We start from the raw sequence: 22,701 nt of genomic DNA, 5'->3' as shown, positions 1-22,701 counted from the left end.
TAAGTCGTAATGACGTACATATATATATATATATATATATATATATATATATATATATATATATATATATATATATATCTCTATATAGACTAAAACGACAGACTCGTTCGTGAAGGATTCGCCCAGCCCTTCAGACGGCACTAAATAGTGCCACGAGTAGCCCCTCGTTTCTTCTCTTACTAAAGATGCCATAAAAAACTTAGGCTGGCTACGTGCTATGACATGATCATCCGTCGTTATTGTATTCGTACCATCATCAAATTGAGTCGATGCCAGCACTCCACCCAAAGAAAAATATTCAGATGAAATCGTTGTCTATAGCCATGTGTCGGATAACCTTCAATGTCAGGTACGATCATGAGAATAAGGTTGGCTTCTACACACTGGCGGGCGATTAGGCGAATCACGGTACCGATATTTACTGCATAGACTCGTCGACAAGGTACAGTGTACACTAACGTGCCAATATGTGTGCAGGTGTTTTTCCTCCTCTACTTTTTCACCAGCTTTGTTACCCATGATGCTTATATGAGGAAAATAAGCCAAGTAAAATGTGTGCAGCTCTAAAAAGGCCTAAGAAATGAATATTTCTTAGGCCTTTTTTAGAGCTGTCATCATCACAATAACGAGCTATTTGGCATTTATTGTTGTAACAGTATTTTTTACCTTTGAAAACAATAATGTAATTGATGAAATTCTATTTTTACGAGGATAGGAAGTCAGTTTTCATTCTAACCTTCATAAGTGAACAACGATTGTTTACCATTGTCAATTATCTCAGTTTAAATGAAGCCCACTCTAATATACTCATCGCAACAATCAGATGATTTGTTGCTGTCTGTGAGAAAGCACGAGGCCATAACAGGGGGTCATAGTCCGGACCGATGATTTCCTCTCTAGGTCAGTCGTGCCAAAGTGAACGCCTCATACTCTCACGTACAGCTGTGACAAAATACCTGTTCGCATAGAAAACCTAGTGACCAGATTTTCTTGCTGCAGAAGGATTTACCGCATATATATAGCATATATATATAGCATATATATATATATTGTTTGTTTAGTAAAAAGAAAAGCCTCCAGGAACCACCTTAGTAATAGTGTGTTTATATATATTGAGGAACAGACACAACAAGGACACACAAACGATTCCTCTTCACATAATTTCGATCGAAAAAATAAACGAAAGGTGGCTCTAGTCAATGAGATAAGCTGAACCGGGATATTTAACATCACGAATCAAAAACCAATGTGCGCACTAAGTTATTCTGCATTAAATCAGTTGTGTCCTCAAAGCGCTATAGAAATTACTAGTTCTAACAATTAATGGGCCAAAAATCCGTGTAAGTCTCCGCTTAAAGAACAAGGGCTAGTGCAATGAAGGAATAGAATGAACATGTCGATAGATCTTGTGAAAACCTCGAAATGGTAAACAAACGGTAAATTACCGTAGAGGCAACAACAGATATAGGTAGCAAAACACCTAAAAGTCAAGCATGCATATATATATTTTTCTTTTTTCGCCAAGAGAAAGGCGGGCATAAACTGCCTATGTGCAAGGAATGGATACACTTTGGATACAGTATATAACTCAATCGATCTCAGTGACAGGATTAAGATAAATCTCTTCAAATCTTCAAATGTCAATTTCAGTGCAATGAACGACTTAATGGACGATGATAGCTCTTACACAGCTGATCAACACACAGGTGCTTCTACTGAACGAGTGGTTGATGCTAGTTCCGCCGAAAATCTATGAACTACACGCAAACAAATCAAACATCTGCACGAAGCGAACGAAGAGCTACGAGGCTCCGTAGGAACCTTGACAACGAGAACTAACGGATTAATGGATACATGAAGTGGGTACGTTAGTAACGAGGCATTTCGACTAGAAAGGCTGTATCCAATTGCTAACGCACGCTGGGCGTACTGGTGGCCGAGGGCGTAACCTTGCGCACAGCCTCAGCGTCGGCCGCCGCCATATGCGTTGGCCACTACGTCACCTGAACGACAAAATTCACGCCTAAGAAGGGTGTGTTAATAAAAAAATAAAAGTTTCTCATGAACAGAGGCAACAAGGAAGAAAGCCTGCAAAACGACTGCCGTCTGCAGAGCTAAGGATAAAAGTTCAAAGCACCTCAAAAGATATGCCTTAGCGTATTAACGAAAAGCGCACTGCGAACACTTGATAGAGCAGGGTAATGTACGCTCTATACCGCTCAAGAATACGAAAATTTGCAGAAGCGATAACAGATTCTGTATTAAGGCGCTTGACGATAATAAGGCTAACAATGATTTATGGGTAAGCAATACTGAAACTGTACAATATTGTCGAGTTCTAAATGAACATTCAGCCTTGATCTTTTCTTGCAACCTGATTTGCAGCTGACGACAGACGTGACATTACCGTAGATCAAACTGTATCTTCAATTAAGCAATTCAATTAATCTAGAATTTCATTCTCAACCAATATTTAGAAATCAAGAAAGTAGACATCACCTTAATAACAAGAACATGGCTCTCCGAAAAACAGGTAACTTCAGTTGAGTCAAGATGAAGTGTTCTGGAAAGACAGGATATCGCGTAGGGGGGAGGTTGTTATACTCGTACGAAACAAAATACCGTGTTCTAAAATTAACGTCTCGTTCGACGGTATTACTTGTAACATCACACTTTACAGTGAATACAGGTCGTGACCGCCTACTTCTCTCGTAATGGCGCAACTAATGATTTCGTGGACCGTATGCCGGTACCATCCGAACAGCCAGAAACCATAATAAAATATACTCGGGAGCTTCAAATCTGTCCCGTATTTAATTAAGGGCGCTAATTATTAATTAATTATTACGCTAGGCGTGCCACAAGTAAATGCCGAGAAAACCAAGAAAACGATATTGGTTATCTCTGCTGCCAGTTATTGGCTGGTGCAGTTACCTACGGAGGTGAAACGACGCACCACGCGATATCGTTCTATGCAACGGCGAGTTCGTATTCTAATTAGGTAATCTAAGAGGTGCATTCTAATTAGAATAACTACATACTGCATGGCCGTGCTTGTGCATGATGAGCATAACTACCCTCAACGACTTGATTATGTAAAAGGCAATTTGCTGAAACAATATTTCTAAGGGAGATTATTGCAAATGCGTGAACAGCGTGTATGAGAACTTAAACTTACTAATAAGCCAACTAGTTGACGGCTGCGCATCCCACAAGCGGAAAATACGGTCATAGACTGAAAGAAGGTTTATATCTAGAAAAGCAATGCAATTGACATAACACTACGTACCTACAGTACGAATCAATGAAGCGTTTGAAGGATAACACGTAATTAGGAGACAACATTCTGCGAAGCGGTTACTCAAAAGCGATTCATATTTAGGTTCATGAAAGCAAAACTACACTCTCAGCTCTGCCAGCCAATCACGCAGAATCTTAACGACAGATGATTGCGAAAAAGCACAAGTACTTAAATTTCTATACCTGTCGAACAACATATTGCAACCGATCGGACTCTTTATTGCTTATTAAAAGCCGCCTCCAACACACTGTCCATGACCTGGATATCAGATCAGTAAAGATACTCAAGCATCTTAAGATTAACTAATTTAACACTAGATAGACTCTAAACAGACTTTTATCATACTTCATCGAAGAAGCTCAAAATCTAAATCGATGTCCCCCTTTCATGAATTTTCGAAAAATCGATCGAAATACACAGAGCATAAGAAAGGACCTAAGACTGGGCCTACCAACAGTACTGGCGCACGAACTGCTAGAAATCATCAGTTGTACGACCGTATACGAGAACGGCAACAAGCATGGATTGATATCCGGCCCTCCGTTTGCTTGCAAGGCAAGACAAAGCTGCTTGACAAACCTGCAGCTATTGGAACCGCCCTTTGGGAATGCGAAGTCCGTGTCCTTAGTGCTTCGACGTGGCGTTTACGTCGACGTTAAAACGAATTGCCCATTGCAGGCTTCTTCCTTTCCACTTTGGCGTCGCTGATCAACTGGTGAAGCGGATTCAAAGATTTTCCAGTGGCCGAATGTTTCATTATAAAATGGCTGGCAAATAGTTAGATTTATTGTGCACAGACTGACAAAGACTGTGACAGCTTATTGTTGCAAAACATGCTAGACGGGTTCTAAAAATAGACCAATGGATCAGATTGTCGATATATTATGCTTCAGAATCTATTTATGTACGCCCCGCTGGCGGACTCACTTTACAAAGAGTAAAAATTATCCACAGTATGACAGACATAGTTCTCGGCGCAATACGTTGCTTTAATTGCGGCTTACGCTCATTTGTTCCAGAGAACCCAACATTCTATATTCGGCTATTCAAAGTATACGTTGAGCCGCTCACTACATACGGAGCGTTCGCGTGCTGTCCAAAAAATATTGCAAGGGCAAATAAGCTGCTTTAAAATGTCAGTATGAGGATAGAACAGGCATTCGAAGGTACTCCCAAGTTTACAATTACAACAACATCTTACCAAAACCTATTGCCATAGTAACCTGCTATTCTCAGAGGGGGTTTATGAAACAATAGCTAGCATACCTTTTTTATGTATAAGGTGTTTCATTAGTTTGAATTTATTAATTGATCTTATAATTTATAATTCATCGGTATTTCATACACCGCCATTTCTGTGCTCTATTCGATACTCTTCTGTAAGAGCAATCAGGAAATCTTAGTCGTGGAGTATCTTTGCAGAGGAATATCAGCCACAGGGAACGCATAAGGCGGAAAACAGACCAGCTAGAAATAAAAACGGAGCGTGCGTAAATCATATAGACAGATAGCGTGGGTTGTACGGAAGACGGCGCCAGCCAGGTGGAGGGAAGACCAGGACGGCCTCGAAACCATATGAACTATTCTGGCCAACACAGCTAAACAGTGCTTCGTTTCATATGGAGCAAAAAGCTCCAAGCCTGCCTGTTGCCAGGGGCTTCGTGGCTCCGGCAGCAGCCAGAAAGTTTAGTAGGGCGACTAGCAGGCTCCTGCTAGGAACTAGTTGCTGCCGGGGAACTACGAATGTAAAGGTTTGACCTTTGCTGCAGAAAGAAAACACTGTTTTTTTAGCAGTGCAACAGGAGTTTCAACTACGTACTTTCTGATAAGCTGTCCTTGCCTTAATAATGTTTCCATATTGCTATGTGCTGGTGCCAAAGGGGGTTGTGGCGTCATTTTATCGCATACAAATATAATAGGTGACCACAAATTTATATAACGTATATTGTTTAAGTTTTACGTCCCGTATCGCGCCAGCACGAAACGAATGTCTCTCTTTACCCGGGTTCGAACCTTTACTCTATTCTTTCGCAAAAATAGTAATATATGATAGTTAGGATACGCGAAATAATTTGCTCATGCAATCTTGAGGACGGGCGACTATTGCTAACTTCTGGAACGTTAGTCTATGTAATTGAGTAAGAAGATTACAGAGATATTTAGTTGTATATTCTTCCAGTAAATGCCCAGTTTCCAAAAAGTGATGCAGTTATGATCGGATCTCCCTCCGCTCCAAGAATGGGCTAGCCCACGGGGTGACAAAAACACCATGTAGGTTAGGGATTTCGTACGGCAATAGTTAACACGTTTATCAGCAATATCGATCGTCTTAAATATCGGTTTGCAGTAAGTTCTAGTTCCTCAATATCGCGTGAACTTAATCAAACGGTTTCAATAGGTTCAACAGTAGAAACAATCTGCGTCATCGCCAAATGAAAACATCGTTTTCAGAATCGGGTCAGCCGAGTTCCTTGTTGGTGTATTGATCCTCACTTGCCCGAGTGAGAGCAACATAGCAACAAAAGAAAATGAAGCTTCAGTTCACACATCACACAGGGCAATATACGGGTTCAAATCTGCCGTAGAGACCTCTTCAAATTTCAGATGACTAACAAATTTAATATACATTAAGGTACTAAACTATTTTGTTCTCACAGTTGCATGTATCTGTCGTTTAGAATAAACATAGCTAAAGTTGCGCTTTCTATTTCACTAATAAACCAAAAATGTGATACCCGAAGACGCAATGTCGACAATAGCAAGCAATTTTAAAGAGAATATCAACGAAGCATGTGTATATTTGGCAAAAACCAGGACTTTGGTTTGACTGAATTTAAAAACGGCAGTTTTCTATAATAGGTAAACCTCATCCGACTGTGAGAATTTAGGATGCGTAGTCATGCCTATCATAGTAAAAAAAAGCTTCGCTACTATATCTCAACATCTGTCCGCAAACAATAGCATATGAAATATCTGTGTCGTCAAACAATATTACATCTATGAGAGAAAGACGTATTCAGACAGGAGCATAGCTTGCTTGTTTCAGTAGTCCTACACTGCCTCGGCAGTAGCAATCATCATCCGTGTTCTAATTATATGTATGTGTATTTTATCTGCACACGAATACATGTAACTGCATCGCCGTCACTTACACAGTTATGGGCACTATGGGCTTCAATTTATAGACGTCTCGTGTATTCCGTTTTGACGGATCGGGTACGAACTGACGACCGAAATAAGTGGTACTGAACGCGACCCTACCATCGGAGTCCAGTGAGAACAGCAGCAACAGCCTTCATAGGGTAAAGGCCAACGTTTCCACACAACGCTCCCCATGTAGCGACCACAAAAACAACACCGATCGCCACCAACATACTAAAATCCTACCCAACCGTCGATCACGTAATCGGAACCACACGAACGGAACGATATCCGATCATAAGAGTCAGTAAAGGTCTGCTCGAAGTAACCGTCCCTGTATTTCTATGTACAATACACTCAAATATATTTCAACGATGGTTATGCAGCAAAAAACCCTTCTTCGTCGGGTCCCGTAGTAGTTGCTCTACTGATCAAGCGAATATGTAGCGTAAAATTTAGTTAAAATAGCAGGCGGGGATTTACGTGCATTTGGAAAATGACCTTAGAATTCCTAATATGTTAATATCATAATAGGTTCTATGTATTAAGCGATTAATATTGTCAGAAAAGTATTACGTTCCCGGTTTCAACCTCGTCGAGCATAATCTACGCGTATCAATATTTCTAGGTCTGCTGGTAAAGCCCATATCGGCCACAACATCAAAACAGGATAATTGTACCTGATATTAATGAGTTTAGAATTTTGAAAAAATAATTTTATTCAGAAACGTTTTTTTGTGTGTAGTTGGTGGGCCTCCAAGCAGCGACCATGCCCTAACCACTTTCAAGCAGAGGTTTGGCCGAACAAATAAGTGCACAGAATTGGAGTCACATATTTTTTTCTACCTTGGTAACTGTTCATCTCTAAATTAAACGTGTTGATACAAATGCATGAGAAAAAAGATTTGTCTGCGATATATAGGAACGCAGAAAAAAATTGACACTGGCAGAGCAATCTAATTGATCGAACTCTTGACTTGAAAAATAACCTAGGGACCTAGGTAAAGGGACTGACAAGCTGCTCAACGATGCCCATCGGCTACCGGGCAAGAACCTTGGCTTGGATTTGAATATCACAATAGAAGTTGTTTAGGGTCTCGGGTTCCGGTAAGACCAGTTAACTTCCTAAAGGAATATGTTCAGAAGCTAAACAGATGGTGCAACCAGAAGATATCGAGGGCAAGGTATAACGAGAAAATACAATACATGTTCAATATAGTTGAGACAGACATGATCTACAGAGATGGAAAACAGTTTGAAAAATTCTCAATATATAATATGGTGTAGTACACTTTGCAAAACCATTACCGATTTTATTGCTCAAAATATGACCACGAAGGTCCCGACTACCAAAGTTAACGCAACATGAATTTACTATTAGGTATTAGGAAAAGCAAGCAAAATTAAACATTAATATCCATATATATATATATATGTATATAATCTGATGGCTGCAAAAGGCTGTCATATTCTGCGATAATACCGTAGCGTCAATGACAACGCAGTTAGAGCTATATTACGTTAAGTTTCTCTTAGCGACTGCTTTTCCCAAGTTATTAAGTGGTTATGCATACTCCTGGTGGTCATCCTTGCTTCTGTGGATCTCCGTTGGATATGATTCGTCCTTATATATAGTGTTTATAGAATAAATAATTAATATTTTGTTAGTTTATTGTATTGCCCATAGGTGGCGCTCTTAAAGTGTGCGATGGCTCATCGTCACATACAGATTATGAATGTAACGCCAAAAATTTAGCGAACAATGCATGTGTGTTTTCTTTGTGCATTTTTTAATGAAGCGCTTGCGGCCATAAGACTCAAAATACCGTGGCGTTTCGGTATACATTTTTCGTCTTATTTTACAAAATAAGGGTTTTTTACTCGCAATATACAAACGAATTTAAGCAGGGCTTTCTTACGCCTTAATGTCCAGTAAATAAGGTTAGTGAAATCGTAAGCTCGCTCAAGGGATATTCCGCTATTATACATACAACGTAGATGGACCATACGTGTACATATTATGATAGAGCCATAATATAGATAAGCTACGTTGAACAATCCCACATTATTATTATTATTAGCTATTTCCTAAATTTTTGGCCAAAAACAAAGCCTTCGAAAACGGATTCAGTTCAACGTAAAACAACTGTATTAAACGGACTGTTCTGATTGTCATTGCAAGGCTATGCAAACGTGCGACGCCACCGCCATTGGCAATTGATCATATATGTTTACTTTGATACTCTCTCAGCTATACAACCCCGTATTAAATTGCTATCTTTCAACACCAAAGGAATTCTATTTTAGATTTTGTCGTGGTTCACCTTTTCCACGATGTCGACGGGCAGCCTTTGGTAAGCTTGGTGAAATAGTTTAAATCCTGTTTGGCTCATGTGGTAGCAGTTAATGGAACCATGACATATAGGATTATTCTCGCAGAACAGAATTTCATCTTAACATAATAAGACATAATTAGTTTCCGTAAAGTCTGGTTATTTTATGGATATGAATAAACAACTCTTATCTTGGTCCATTTACTGAACGCGTTAGAATTTACGCCTGATTGAAAAACTGTACATAATAAATAAATGATCATCTCGCTTTCAAAGAGACTACGTATCGCTTTAAAATATACAATAAACACAATACACCGTTGTAAACAACATGTTTATACATTCGCTTGAAGTTCTCGTATTCTATCGACAAATTGGCAGCACTATCAATCGAACCAGAAGTAATATCCATCTCATATGGCCTGGACGATCATCCATGATTGTTTCCATCGTCTCAGTGTTATATCCTGCCTGTGTAGAAACGATTATTTTTTAAGATTTCAGTTGAGCTTGGTTGACTACAGCGTTTTTGTATAAGTAGGGCAACCTGTATTGAGGTTTGTTAAAGATTTGCTCGAGAGTGCGCTGAGTGACAAACGTGTGCTTTTCACAATCGAGATGTAGCCATCAAGAGTAATTGATGACACAGTTCATGGCTAGAGGACAACAGCATCCTGAACGTATTATATTCTCAACAGATTATGAAATAACATTAAGCACACGAAGAAACCACATACACTCGGTAATAAGATAAGAGGCAGGCCTAATCTGAAGAGGAAGAGGTAACGTCTAGTATAAATATCTCGATACTTGTATTCACTGCAAAGTATCTATAAACATTGAATTTATTGGCTGCGGGGCAGCAATAAGTTCAGCAATAAAAAAATAAAAGCAAAAAAAAGTACATTCGCGTGTACTAGAGGAATTTTATGGCTACTACAACTAATAGCTCAATACTTTTTCAGTTACATAAAGTTTGGGCATTTAATATATTAGTTTACTCCCGGCTCACAGAATCGAGTAAAGTTGCACACATTGCAAGTACATTTTATAGGACGACAGCTTCATCCATTCATTTGCAGCAGTAACAGTCAAGACACGGTTATGGGTCAGGCCAAGTTGTAAAAATTAGTTATTCTTACAGTAAAATGGCAAAATAAAGCGCCCGCTTTATATTTTACAGTTACAACAGCTCTTTCAATTGGATCAACCCTCGCAAACATGTTACAAAGTGTCGCAAACAAGCTTTATCCATACACTGTAGACGCATAACAAAGTGAAAATTATAATTCGGGGATGTAAATAGAAGAACTTTAAAGTCAAAACAGGAGCTTACCTCGTTTCCTCGGTTCTTGATAAAGTCGAGCTCATCGTCGCTGAAGCTCGTCATCGTAATCGACTTTGTGCGATGGGGCGGATTTAATCCGCGGCTAAAATCAAAACAGAAAGTTCATGATAAATGAATATAGCGTTGTGCTCCTAATCTGTAACTGTAGTCCTTTACTGTTATACTACGATTACTTCCAACGATTACGATGAGAGTTATCTGCGCCATTTTTATCTCTGCTCTGGTTGTCAATTAAACATCCTTGCCGCCCAATTTTGATTTTATGCGGTAATTGAGATAGAAGGTATGTTATGATACAAAATGCTCTTTCCAATGCGAGAGGTAATAACTGTCGAAGTCTGACGGAGTTGGAATACTGATAAAAAAAAAAAAGCGTTACGCGCCTTCTTTGGAAGTTGAGGACAATGTCGTGCTTTATTTAATGCTTGCTACTGCGGTAAGTCAGCGAGTCTTGATAATTTAGATGCGACCGGAATTTTCTGAAAACCACGCTCCAAAAATAGGCTACTCACGAAGACAAGGTAGCCTTTGATTCTTATACTGAAGATTAAAGCGACCGTTGCAATATAAAGGTTTTTTTTAATTAACATATATTTGTCAAAAATGTGAAAAGATATTATTTATTGCAGACTATTAACTAAACCTAGTGTTAAAGTTGCTAGAGTCCACCTCGATAAATGAGAATAGGTAATTGTAGCGATTGATTTTGCTCTTAAAGCAGTGGTAATAATATTTTCGGAGGGCGCCATCATTTCGTCCGGCCAAAAAAAATGACAGGCAACTTAGTACCACCTTATCAAAACGGAAGAACGTGAACGAGATCCCCAATAACGATGGAAACAGGCGACGAGAGAAAAGCAAGTCGCAACCGCAATTGCAGTTTTTGATGCAACTCGACGGCAGGCTAAAAGTACAGGCAGAATCCTGTTATTTTTGTCGGTGTTCAGGTTGACTGGACACACCGAACAACCGTCGGCTAGAAGGTCTGTATATAATAGTACATATTAGGGAGCTATAAGGGTTGCGTTGTCATCTTTGAAATGGAATTCGAATCCAAGACAATTGCGATTCACTGTTTGGATGTAGAGCAACAAACGTTATTCTTGCGAGATTTGCGGAGAAGATTCGAGAACGGCTGAACACTATACCACTTTCGTAGCAAAAAAAACTGTTTATCTTCGCTATTTGAAAAGTACAATCGTGTGTGCGTAGTTACGACTAACAATCCAAGCTTTACCTACTTTAATGTCTACCTATGAAAAAAGCGAAGCCTTTCCGACTTCAATGAGAGGCATCGTTTCATTGATTAGAATATTAACCAACTCAAGATACGGTACTGTAAAGAACGATTTCGGTCATGTGCTGGAAATAGACTGGGATAGACAGGGTTGTGCGAGGCAGTCGTCGACCAGCGGCTGCAAAGCGTCCTATGGAATCAGGTAACGCTCCTTGTCAAATGGTACAGAAACCTACTGCTGTTCATGTTCGTATTGACTTATCCTTATTAGAGATTTAGATGACAAAGAACAACAGTCGGTTACGTTCGTCTGTGCATTTTCCTGATGATATTCGAAGACAAGCTTCGTTTGATACGAAAGATATTCAACATCCGGCAGGTTCTAGTCAACCGATATGCCAGAGGCCACACACACACACATGCACATACACGTATACACATCTACACACCGAGGAAGATACACGGCCAAATCCACATGCAATTACACTTTCTGCCTTCTAAGTGGTGATAGCACCCATGAAGCTTCACATCACTTCCCATTAGCTACTACAACGCCACCAACAAACAAACGATTATGTGTTATATATTGTGTGAAAAGAAACGGAGAATTATTGAAAGATCAATTAGAGTATATAGCCTATGCTGATACGACAAGCATTTCACTGATGAGCAGTAGCGACCTGCAGTACTACCTGGATTTAGCAGAAGCACTATTGAATTGCTACTCACAGGAGGCCGCAGCATTTGGTGCACACAAATGACCCAATGGTCATGTCGACATAGGTCGGACCTCGCTGATGACATTCTAGACAGTTGCGGTTTGCGCCCTCGTTGGCGATTTCCCTTAAATGTGCTAATCTTCGCTCGTCAGCCGACCTCTTGCTGCGAGCCGCCATCTTTGTTTGAGTTCCACAAAGTGATGATGGCAGTCAAACAGCTCCGATACGACTGAGCTGCACGAGAGTAATACAGCTGCTGCGGCGGCGAACGCTGCTGCTGTTGGGGGAGAGGCGAGAAGGTGCGGTCTGTGCCGGCAGTCATAGCAGTAGGTGACAAGCGATTTGAGCGCGAAACAGAGGCAGACGCCAGTGAATTGAGTCACTCACGAACGGCTGACGATCACTGGACCCAGCATAATGCTTGCGCTACACTCGTTGGACGGACAGACGGACGGACGGACAGACAGCCAACGACAACCTCTAACGGACGACGATTGAGAGCCGATGAAACAACTTTCTCTCTCTCTCTCTCTCTCTCTCTCTCTCTCTCTCTCTCTGCTCGCTAGAGATCAAAGGATTTGCCAGAATACACAAGAAAATGATTAGTTATTCCGTGTTGGAGAACGAGTCAAAGGATTAGTCGTTAGGGGCTAGTTAGCGAAAGTTTAAAAACAAAATGGAAAAAATTAAATCTTTATCTACTATCCAACGCTTACAAAATATATATATATATATATATATATGTGCTGAAGTGACGTGCCCGTTAGCTTTAGAAGAGTAAATAACGTAGGCGGTTTACATTCAGAAGAATTCCTCTTTTTGCCATCAGCTGGCTTCAATGCGGTTAATTTCCTGGTGTAACATAAAGCATGACACGTTTCCTAACGTATTCTGCGCGCACAGGATGTTGAAATTTAGCAGTATAGCGTGTAGCAACATAGCCCAGATATCAGCCTAGGCGTCAGGTCCATAAACTTTATTCAAATTTACCGTAGCTTCAACATGATTATAACCGCTTCGATGTGCGCCAAGCTATGTTTACTTCTGAAGCAAGATATTCCATCTTGCGCAGGATTATCAATGCTTCGTTCTGCGATACACACACCCCTTACATTTGTTATTCTAATTCAAATGTTCCAACACGATAGCGTCCCCCGGCGCTTTTCGGAAGTAGCGTGTTAGTATCAATTTACTGCAGCGTTTTGAACTGGTCTGAGCGGGTGAAATGAGATTCTTGAAGAAATAGATTTCACCAGCAATATAAGATCAAATCCATTGGTCAGCTGTGAGCTGTTTTCGAAGACCTTTGTGCAAAAGACTGTGCTATTTCTCTATATTTCGTTGCTTCTATATTCTGTATTATTTGAACAAATCTTTGGAATTATCCAATTTTCGGTATAATGTCAAACACTAGTTGCTAATTGGAGTACGTCTCGGTGGGGTGTTTCCAACAAGCGTATGAAACGTCATTGCAACTGTACAAGCGGCTATTGCGCTTAATAATAATAAATGGCCTACTTTCTTCAATTTTTTGCTTCATTCCTTATTTCAGTGTTATTTATTTATAGTTAGTAATCATTTTAGCCGACGTTGAGCTTTGAACCGCAGCAGCGTGGATCATGCTTGCCACTGATGGTTACTATGACAACGCACTCGAGAAGGTGCATATTGGCTACTTGGATCATGTCGCTCTATCGGATTCTGGATCTTAGCTGAGATTTTTTCAAGAGAGACTCGTGACTCCTTCCTCTTTTGTGATAAATTGGCATATTTCAATAAAATACTTTAATAACTGTTAAATAAAAGCATTCTTGAGTCGATGTTTTGCACACTTCGTGAAGTCGTTTGGATACAATCGCACCATAACCGATGTTAGGATAAACGTGCATTGTATTTATAGACCTAACTGCTATTTTTACACTGCGGTTTTTCTTGATGCATCGAAGTGTTCTTGGCTGAAAAAGCGGCAGGAGGACCGTAACAGAAAGGTGAAATATTACGCAATTCGTCTCACATAATAAACAAAAAAAAAACTCCTGCTAACTATTCTTTGGAACAGGAACATTTTAGCATGTTAACAATATTGCTACAGTGACTAGGCTCGATGAAAAACTTGACAATTTAATGAGCACAATACAAAAGCTGCCTTAATCAATCATGGGAGAAAATCATTGTTGGTAAACGATCTCCGGACACAAAAAAAAATAGAAAACGGGAATCAGCAATCTCGTTGAGTTGGATTCAGCTCGAGCGACATCACTCCATAAAGCTGTACATATGTATATAAACATATAGAAAATGCTTTATTTTTAAGACTATAGGTAAAAAAAGACAGATACCGTAACGAAGTATTTAGCATATGCTAGAAGTACTATAGTTTGTGATAGTCATGGGCATTCAATATAACCACCATCCACCGTAATATCACAACTTCAATCTGAAATAGAAACCACTTATAAATTGTTCTCAGAAAATTCCTTCTTTCGCTCATAAATAACCTTTTGGTGCTTACCATTCATTAACGAATATTGGCAATTGTTTAAAATTCACTAAGGTGATACAAAAAAAGGTGCAAGGTAGAAAAAAAATTCCGGAGACAAAAAAATTTTCCGGAAATTACAGACTACAGTTCTTAACAATGCAAAAACTTGGAGCGGCCCAAAATCTCCGACAGGTACAAAAACAAAACATCCACAAAAAAACTAATCGTTAGATCTTATATAGACTATTTAACTAGCAATATATAATCTTCGTTTCTGCAAAAATCTTTGTATGCAGGTATGATGATGTTTAGCCTTTATATCGATCTTCAGAAAACTTTAGCTCGAATCTTGCATGAAAATTACTGACGGCATAGACGGTTAATTTTTGGCAAAAAATAAACTTTTTTTTTTCATGCTGGTAGGAGTTTGCACGACCAAATTGGATAACAATTGATCCTCGCTCAAATTCTGAAAGTAGCTCATCTGCGACAAACGGCCAACCGATGTTTCTTGCGCAACGTAACACACCTAGAAGTATATCTATTATAATTAATTCAGGAAAAAAATAGACTGTAAAATGTAATTTTACGATCATTTATGAAGAGTGAAAAAATAACGTAGTCTTGTCCAACTGGCTCAGAAGTTCAGGTGATTTAGATAAGTACGCTCAATAAAATGTCAATGTTTTCAAGTTCGTAAACAAATACCGCTTTTATCCAATTTGGGAGGTGTTTGCAGCACACAGTAACTTGGATTACTAAGGATGAACGATCAGACATAGATGACTCCGCATGTCTAGCAATAAATCTAACTGTTTATAGCTCAAAAGAACAAACTGTTACTGCAGTATACTATTTATGTTTGGCGTAACTGACCACTTGCCGTCTTCAGCGCCATGATTCAGTGTCGGGCATGCAGACTGACACTCGCGATCTGTTACGTTTACCAATGTATCAAACGTAAACGACTATAGATGTTGGTCTTGTTCAGAGAATCCGTATAATGGTTTATAATCCAACAGGCAGACAAGAGACAGTTCGAACATAGACATATTGAAGGACACGAGCTCATCTTAGAGGTACAAAAAAGATACCTACAAGGAAGTGACGACTTTGCTCGAAAAACTGCCGCCGGCCTCAAAGGCCATTCATTCGGAGCCACTGTTTATCAAGTTGACCCATAGTGGTATAGCATAACCTGCTACAATGGCTCATTGTTGAAACTATGCAAAAATTACACAACGTCGAGTATGTAAGAAGAAATAATAAGAAAACTGTGTGGATAGTTAGCTACAACGAAACAAAGGCTTGCATCAAAGCCCGAATCATCCGAAGACACTGGCGGCTATCCGACTATCAAATTAAAAGAGTGAGCTTTCCGTAATACGTATCGATATCCGTCTACGTAGACGGCACTGGATCCAACAAATCTAAGAATGCATGGTTTGTTTCCTAACACCTATCATCAACACAGTTGCCAACTAATAGAAAGCCAGAAATCAGCATTCTATGAGTAGCAAGCTTCTGAACTTTGCTGAAAAAGCGAGCAAGTACGTGTGTAGCTTGCGGTCATCGGTCACCCGTCATTACGACGTCACTTCCGTCGCTGATCCATGACTTTCTCGTTTTCATTGGCAAGCGTTCCACGTTAAAGACGCCGAGAGCACCGAAGATTCGGTGAGGGTAAATGGTAAAAAATATAAAGGTTACCAATAAGCGCGTGTAGCTCATGAACTGAAGCTTTACGGAGTCCTTTACTGCACTAATGTCAAAAATAGCGGAAATGCAGCCTTACATTTTAGACTCTCCGTAGGATTCAGATGATCTATAAAATGCGTTAAAAAAAATGTGCTGAGAACCATTGGAAAAGGTGACATTCTGTTGAACCACGTACTATCGGACACCTCAGGAAGTAAACGCTGAGACAACGGGATTGTTGCTAGATTATATCTAATCTATACGACTATTAGATAAAGATAGGGAAATTAATTTAGAAGGAAAATATTCCAAAAATACGTATACATATATACATTAGGTTTCTCAATACAAAATACGACAAAAATTTCTAGTGTGTTTTAGAATGGTGCTATTTTATAACGGTTCAACGTTTTACGACGTTCTTTATAATCAAACGATTGTCAAGATGCATCTGTGCTTTTTGCAGTCTGATATCGTTTTTTCCGATATCGTCGTTCGGATTTTTAGCAGGTGAATTGCACTAAGTCATGGGAAACTCAGGATGAATCCACGAATCTTGGAACACGAGTGCAGTTACGGGTACGTCGTGCCGTATAGACCATACGATTAGTGAAGGATCTACCAGAAGCAGTAAATCAATGGCGAACGCTATTTGATTAGAGAGGATATTGTGAGCTGAGAATAGAGCCCGTATGTGACCCTTTTTGAAGCTGAATAAGGAAGTATTGAGAGCTGTGACGTATATCGAGTCATGTACAAGTGTGCAAGTGTCAGCACCCAGGTTTACTATAAGTAAATATATTATACTTGTCCATCTTATTCGAATTATTAAGGTAGCAAAAGCGTTTCGATCTGAAATTATGAGGTACCTGCATAATTTCACATCGAAAACGGGCTCTAACCCACTGAACTGTAATAAAAAATGAGTTTTTTGGGTTAATCGAACGCGGTCAAAACAGGTGATGGATGCAGCCGAATCAGCGAGACGTTATCCTAAAATAATTGTATTATTACAATAGCTTACATTGATTTTATAGTGCCGTAACCTCGACATTAACGAAAGAAGTTTTTTGAAGCTAAGGCTTCAAGTAAAAGGCTTAATATTTCGTTACAAATGATACAGTGTGCTTTATTTGTTGTATTTCTTATATCTAATAATGCTCATGCCTTTTTTATGAATGAATTTTATTTGTTTGTTAACTTTTAAGCTAAGCATAGAAACCTCGCTCGTCATCGTTGGAAAAACTCGGCCGTTTGCTAGCGTCAAACTACGTCTGGCCCAGCCGGAGGAACATCATGCTGTCGCAAACCCCTAGTAGAACCTCCCATGCTGTAGAACTCCTAGTAAGCAGAAAAGACCAATCTAGACCCAGCGGGGCTACTCTATCCTTTATTTAACGGTGCATAACGATAAACTGTTAAAGAGATTTCGTCGACATAATAGCCTTGCACCACTTAATAAACGTCACTTAGTTTCATGTAGTAACTTTTAGTTTAGGTCAATCTTCATCAAAGGCCATTTAATACAGGAAACAAGACCGAACACATAGCGCCTCGCATCGCCGGTTTCACACTATAGAAGTTAGCAAAGAAGAGACTCTAGAAGACGTTCGTTTGCCTTTACTAGTAGCATTTTTCGGGTAGACTGCCATCAAAGTCAAGCTGATACGTTGTCAAGTAGTCTACAATACAGTAAGGTTCTGGACGGAGAAAGTAAATCCAACTGAGTGCGACATGTTTGTTTAGAGCAAACGTAAACTGGCGATACTACCGCTTAAGGGAAGAGCCACAGTCTCTCCTTTCCCCAACAACAATGGAGTTCATGTCTAAGCTTTGGGCTTTGTACATTCTTGAAAATGAAACCTAAAAACCTTTAGTTACCGCCCCACGGGGTCATCTCACTCGACTTCCTCACAATGAGCGTCGCAAGCGTAGAAGTATCTGAAGTTGTGCAGGCTGATGTTAAGGTTGTAGCATGCCAGTTGGCCTTGTACACCTCAGCGACACGGGCGTTTCGCATGCGGAAGCAAAAGCCGGTAATTGCTGTGAAATGCAAATGGAGACCTTTCACTAGCTATTGAAATCGATATCTTTATCTAGGAAGGTGTAGCGTCCGTAGATGGACCATAATCCATCAGGTGATTAAACGATTATCTACTTTATGTCGAAATTTATATATATATATATATATATGAGGCATACTTAACCGAGTATTTGAGGACATTTAAATGCAGGGAGTAAGTATTCTTAAATTTATTTCAGTTCATTAAAAACCGCAATCGACCATAACCCAGGGTCAAGTAGAGGCTAGAAGCGAAACTTCGCCTGTTCATTCAGTAATATCTTAACCTCTTTTGTTTGAATCTAGACCTGAGCAAAACGTAACTAAAAAAAAAGAAGGAATATAATTAATTTCCGATCAGGGACCTAGACTTCGGGCATTCTACTTCCAAGGTCAATATATATTCAAATGGGAAAAAAGAAGTAAATAAAAGGAGACTACTAGGTCCATTACCAAAAGAAATTTTGTTAAAAAAACGCAAGAATCATAGCTGGCCACATCGTAACGTAACGTTTATTAAATCGAACCTTTCAAAGGAGCATCGATCCCAACATTAGTATTTACAGTTATGTTTGTTATGAAAAGTAAATGTCCGCTCAAATATTAAACAAAAGACATCCGTTAGACATTTCCACGCTGCGGTCGTTTTCATAGATTGCTAATATTGTTTTCATTTGTCCATTTTCATGTACGTGCAGAAATTTGGAGCTCGATCAATAAATCTCAATGATAAAAAATTTGTCTGTGCCTTTCGTCAGGGCAATCAGCAATATACCACTTAGCAATGCCTCTTTTTTTTTTTTTAATCACAGATTTAAAATTCTTCGTATAATTATGATTGAATTGGAATTGCTTACCTTGAAGATGAATCTTTTCAGCTAGCTTTGGAAGTATGGATCAAAAGGTTGTATGCGGTTTCGCTTTCTACAATCGGAGTAATATCGCTGAGCCATATTAAAATACTATTCAGATATACAGTATTCACTAACGAAATTTCTTCATATCTTTCATGAGATGTCTACTATATCTTGTAAGACTGTGCTAGCTCGTGATATGTCGCAAGCGGTTCACAGATGCTGCCATATATATTGTTCTAACAAGTTTTTCCTACTTTTCTTTATTTCAAGTACTAATAAATTGTTATGATTGTATTGGACTGCTATAATAAAGTATAGCAACTTCCATTTTTCGTAGCAGCAATTCTTTGTGGTACTAGTCAACGTACTATAATATGTACACCCGTATAGTGATAGGCTGAGCTTTGTTTTTAGCAACTAGGATTTTTTAAAGCAACCGTACTACCGTACTTAGTCAAGTAAATAGGTATATTAATTAGCAAAATGTGCCAGCGTATTACTCGACAGGCACCTCGAATGAAACTAGCGGCTGAGCCGCGCTTGGCTTGTAGTTTTTTTTTTTTGCTTTTCAGGCAGGTTACTTCGTCGGAACTGTTATTCGGGTAACAGCGGCAGCGTTAGGGGTATGTCTTCTAGAGTAAGCCATCTTGAAATGCTCACATCCCTTATTTCGAAACAGAGCACCAATGTGTACATTGCATACCCTATGCACACGCAGTGAAAGAACAACGTCTCGCTGAGCGTCCTCTGAAACCCTGTTGCGATTAACGGTTACTTCACGAAGTTTCGGAGCATAACGACGAAGCTGGCTAAGACCATATTGTGTCACCGATGTGTCCGCTAGACACAACACTTCGAGAAATCGAAAAATCAAATTGCGCTGACCCAGTAAATAGAACGAGTCATCTCGTGCCTCGGTGAAACCAAGGAACACATTTTCTAGGTAGACTGCAAATGAGCCTAATGTAACCATTACACCCGAATCGACGTCCGTACCCTCGAGGTCGATTGTTTTGAGAGCTGGACAATTGACAAGAATATTTTTTAGGAAGTTTCCAGAGCTTAGTCCACGAGCTCCCTCGAGATACAATTCTTCAAGGTTGTCCATTTTCGGCCATTCAGAATCCACGCCGCAAGCGTTAATGGTCCCACCAAGGTCCAAGACTCGAATATTTATAAAAGATGAGATTTGGCTTGAATTTAAAAACGCATTCATCTCAACAAGCAAGTCACGAACCGACAATATTGTCAGTGTCGCTCGGAAATGTTCGAGACTGACGTATCGATGTCGCCCGCGCGCGCAAAAGTTCATGTCCTCTACCGCCTGTCGTCACAAAAATCAAACGCAAAAAAAAGTGCAGCTTTCTACTCTTCCATAAATCTACAATTATTATTACTGGTAGCTTTTCTTCTTGTGGACCAGTACTCTGTGCATTATTCATACACGGATTACTGCCTTCCGTCAAAGTTATCATAACAGCTATTTTTATTTAAATAATATGCAAGCTAGAAATTAGGAAGCCGTACAACTGCCATATTTGCCACAACTAGTTGTAAAAGCTTTCATTCTAGTTCGTCAACTTACTAACTTACAAACTAGCTGCTTGACTGTGTTCACAAATATGGAAAATCTCTAGCAAAGACATCAGGTCTTCTACATTTATGAACGTAATTGACAGGTTTACGTGTTTTAGGGAAGTATTAAGGGTTAACGAGCTTCTTTCTAGAATGGTATAGAAAAACAAACACAAAATAGCGTTATCTATTCAAGCACTGAACGATTTAGACCGAATTTTCATTGCGAAACGCGAAATCCCAAGATGCTTCTTGTCGCCACCGAAAAAAAGTTGTACCTTAAGGGGACACCAATCACAAACAAAACTACATAAACCTATTCCGTAAGCTGATTAACTAAAAAGGAAGACAGTACTAAATAAAACGGCAGGATATGCTTACAGAGAAGGTTCAAAATTGATATTAGGTACAAGAACCGACCAACTGTTTAATGGCGGGGCAGGCTTTTCCAAGTTTTTTGATTTTGCGTGCTGGGACCGAACGCTTTAACAACACGCTGGAGTCTCCATGTAAGATAAGCTCCTGAGTAGGTCCAGCGCTTCGGGCTTTCAGGGTCGAGGCGATCACCGCATGAAGTAACTCGGGAGTGACTTCATTAAGGACCTCACAATACTTCGAAAAAGGTGCACGCTGTTTCAATTTTCTCTGAAGACAGAAAAGCAGTCTGCCAACTTTAAAACAGCTCTTCCAGAAGATGATCTCTTCTTCTATGTTTTCACCTATGCAATGTTCTTTGAATGAGCACGTATGTTTTCAACTGAGGGCTATCGCGGTCAAGTTATATGGATTAGCAAGCTAGCGTTTCACATAAATGAATTAATAGGAGCCGGTGGACGAAAGTCTAAAAGCAAATATAACGACACGTAACATTATTACCTTTACATAAAGTCCGACCTAATACATCGTTCCAACCTCGTAACAGCTTGAATACTTTAAACGTTTCCTAGACATAGTTATAGCTATTCACGAGCTCAACTCAAAATAGACCAGCAGCCGCCGATTTAAGCGCTGACAATCAGTAGCTAGGAGTAGAATATCTATCGGCGTTCTAAAATCATGTGAAGTCTATTAAGGTAGCGACATGTAGCGATAACTGACACGCAAATAATGGCTATCTCGCTCTGTTCTTAAACGTTAGCTAGGAGCCAGTTACTTAAATCGATAATGGAACATCTCAAGTGCACAATTTTATTGGCTATGTTTTTTTTTTTTTTTTTTTTTTTTTTTTTGCTAGACATACTAGGACGACACAAAAAGCTCGGGAAATATACTGAATCAATCCGTAAAATGCCTCCGGTAGCATGTTCTGATGAGTTTACTTACATTATTATGGGTAGCTCTATCAACTTCATCATCAGATGTCAACTCGAAGATTCCGAAGTCACCAGATCTGGGCCCTCGATCCTGGCGGTATCGCGGCCATCTGAAGGCGTTTCATATTCGTAGAGACTGGACGATGCTCACGAATTTTGGGAACGTTTACTGTTAAGGCCCTGGATCAAAATTCTGATGCGATCTACCAACAACGCTCCAAAAAACAGCTGCATCCTGATGAGTTAGAGTTAGAATCGCACCTCTAAAACGGGCAACAGGGTTGAACCGATTGAACTTCTAGAGGATTGTCGGGTACCCCCGCATGCGCACGAGTACTTATTTAAGCAATTGTTCTGCCCGTACGTTTTGTTATAAAATGCTACTAATATGTCATAGATAGTTATCAGCCGCGTGAACTCAACGGGCTTATAATAATACATTTACTTAAGCGTTCAGCAAGACAAAATTACGTGAAGAACAGTGCTCTATTTATGCATTACATAATATCCCTTTTAACTTATACAAGTGTTTTTACAAGACATGTGGCAGAAAATTTTGAACGGATATTGTTATTATAATAATAATAAGCAAAATGAGCACACGAATATGCTAGAGACGACTTGTTGCTTTTAGA

The 22,701-nt window shown here is 39.5% G+C and overlaps 2 protein-coding genes across 8 annotated transcripts in view; both read right to left on the bottom strand.

Moving 5' to 3' along the window:
* The window catches only part of LOC111250366 (uncharacterized), a 21,915-nt gene extending 9,585 nt beyond the window's left edge, over positions 1 to 12,330 (bottom strand). The window contains exons 1-4 of one of the 7 annotated variants that reach the window (XM_086977201.1): positions 12,090 to 12,230; positions 10,507 to 10,602; positions 10,112 to 10,205; positions 2,500 to 2,563 (exon numbers count right to left, since the gene is read on the bottom strand). In XM_086977201.1, coding sequence (XP_086833327.1) covers positions 2,500 to 2,563; positions 10,112 to 10,146 — 99 coding nt within the window. In that variant the 5' untranslated portion in view covers positions 10,147 to 10,205; positions 10,507 to 10,602; positions 12,090 to 12,230. Of the gene's footprint in view, positions 1 to 2,499; positions 2,564 to 10,111; positions 10,206 to 10,506; positions 10,603 to 11,460; positions 12,019 to 12,089 lie in introns of those variants that run through there. The other 6 variants (XM_022805521.2, XM_086977202.1, XM_022805531.2 and 3 more) reach the window with 6 other exon arrangements.
* Positions 12,331 to 18,808: 6,478 nt separating this feature from the next.
* LOC111245393 (uncharacterized) lies at positions 18,809 to 21,483 on the bottom strand. Its single transcript, XM_086977210.1, has 2 exons — positions 21,174 to 21,483; positions 18,809 to 20,502 (listed from the first exon to the last, which is right to left on the bottom strand). The coding sequence occupies exon 2, from the start codon at positions 20,488 to 20,490 to the stop codon at positions 19,756 to 19,758; it is 735 nt and encodes a 244-aa protein (XP_086833336.1). The 5' UTR covers positions 20,491 to 20,502; positions 21,174 to 21,483; the 3' UTR covers positions 18,809 to 19,755.
* Positions 21,484 to 22,701: the final 1,218 nt, after the last annotated feature.

This window comes from Varroa destructor, unplaced genomic scaffold (assembly GCF_002443255.2).
Source record: "Varroa destructor unplaced genomic scaffold, Vdes_3.0 BEIS01000001.1, whole genome shotgun sequence".
Taxonomy (NCBI): Eukaryota; Metazoa; Arthropoda; class Arachnida; order Mesostigmata; family Varroidae; genus Varroa; species Varroa destructor.
Note: the sequence above shows the minus strand (reverse complement) of the source record. Positions and strands in the feature narration are given on the sequence as shown.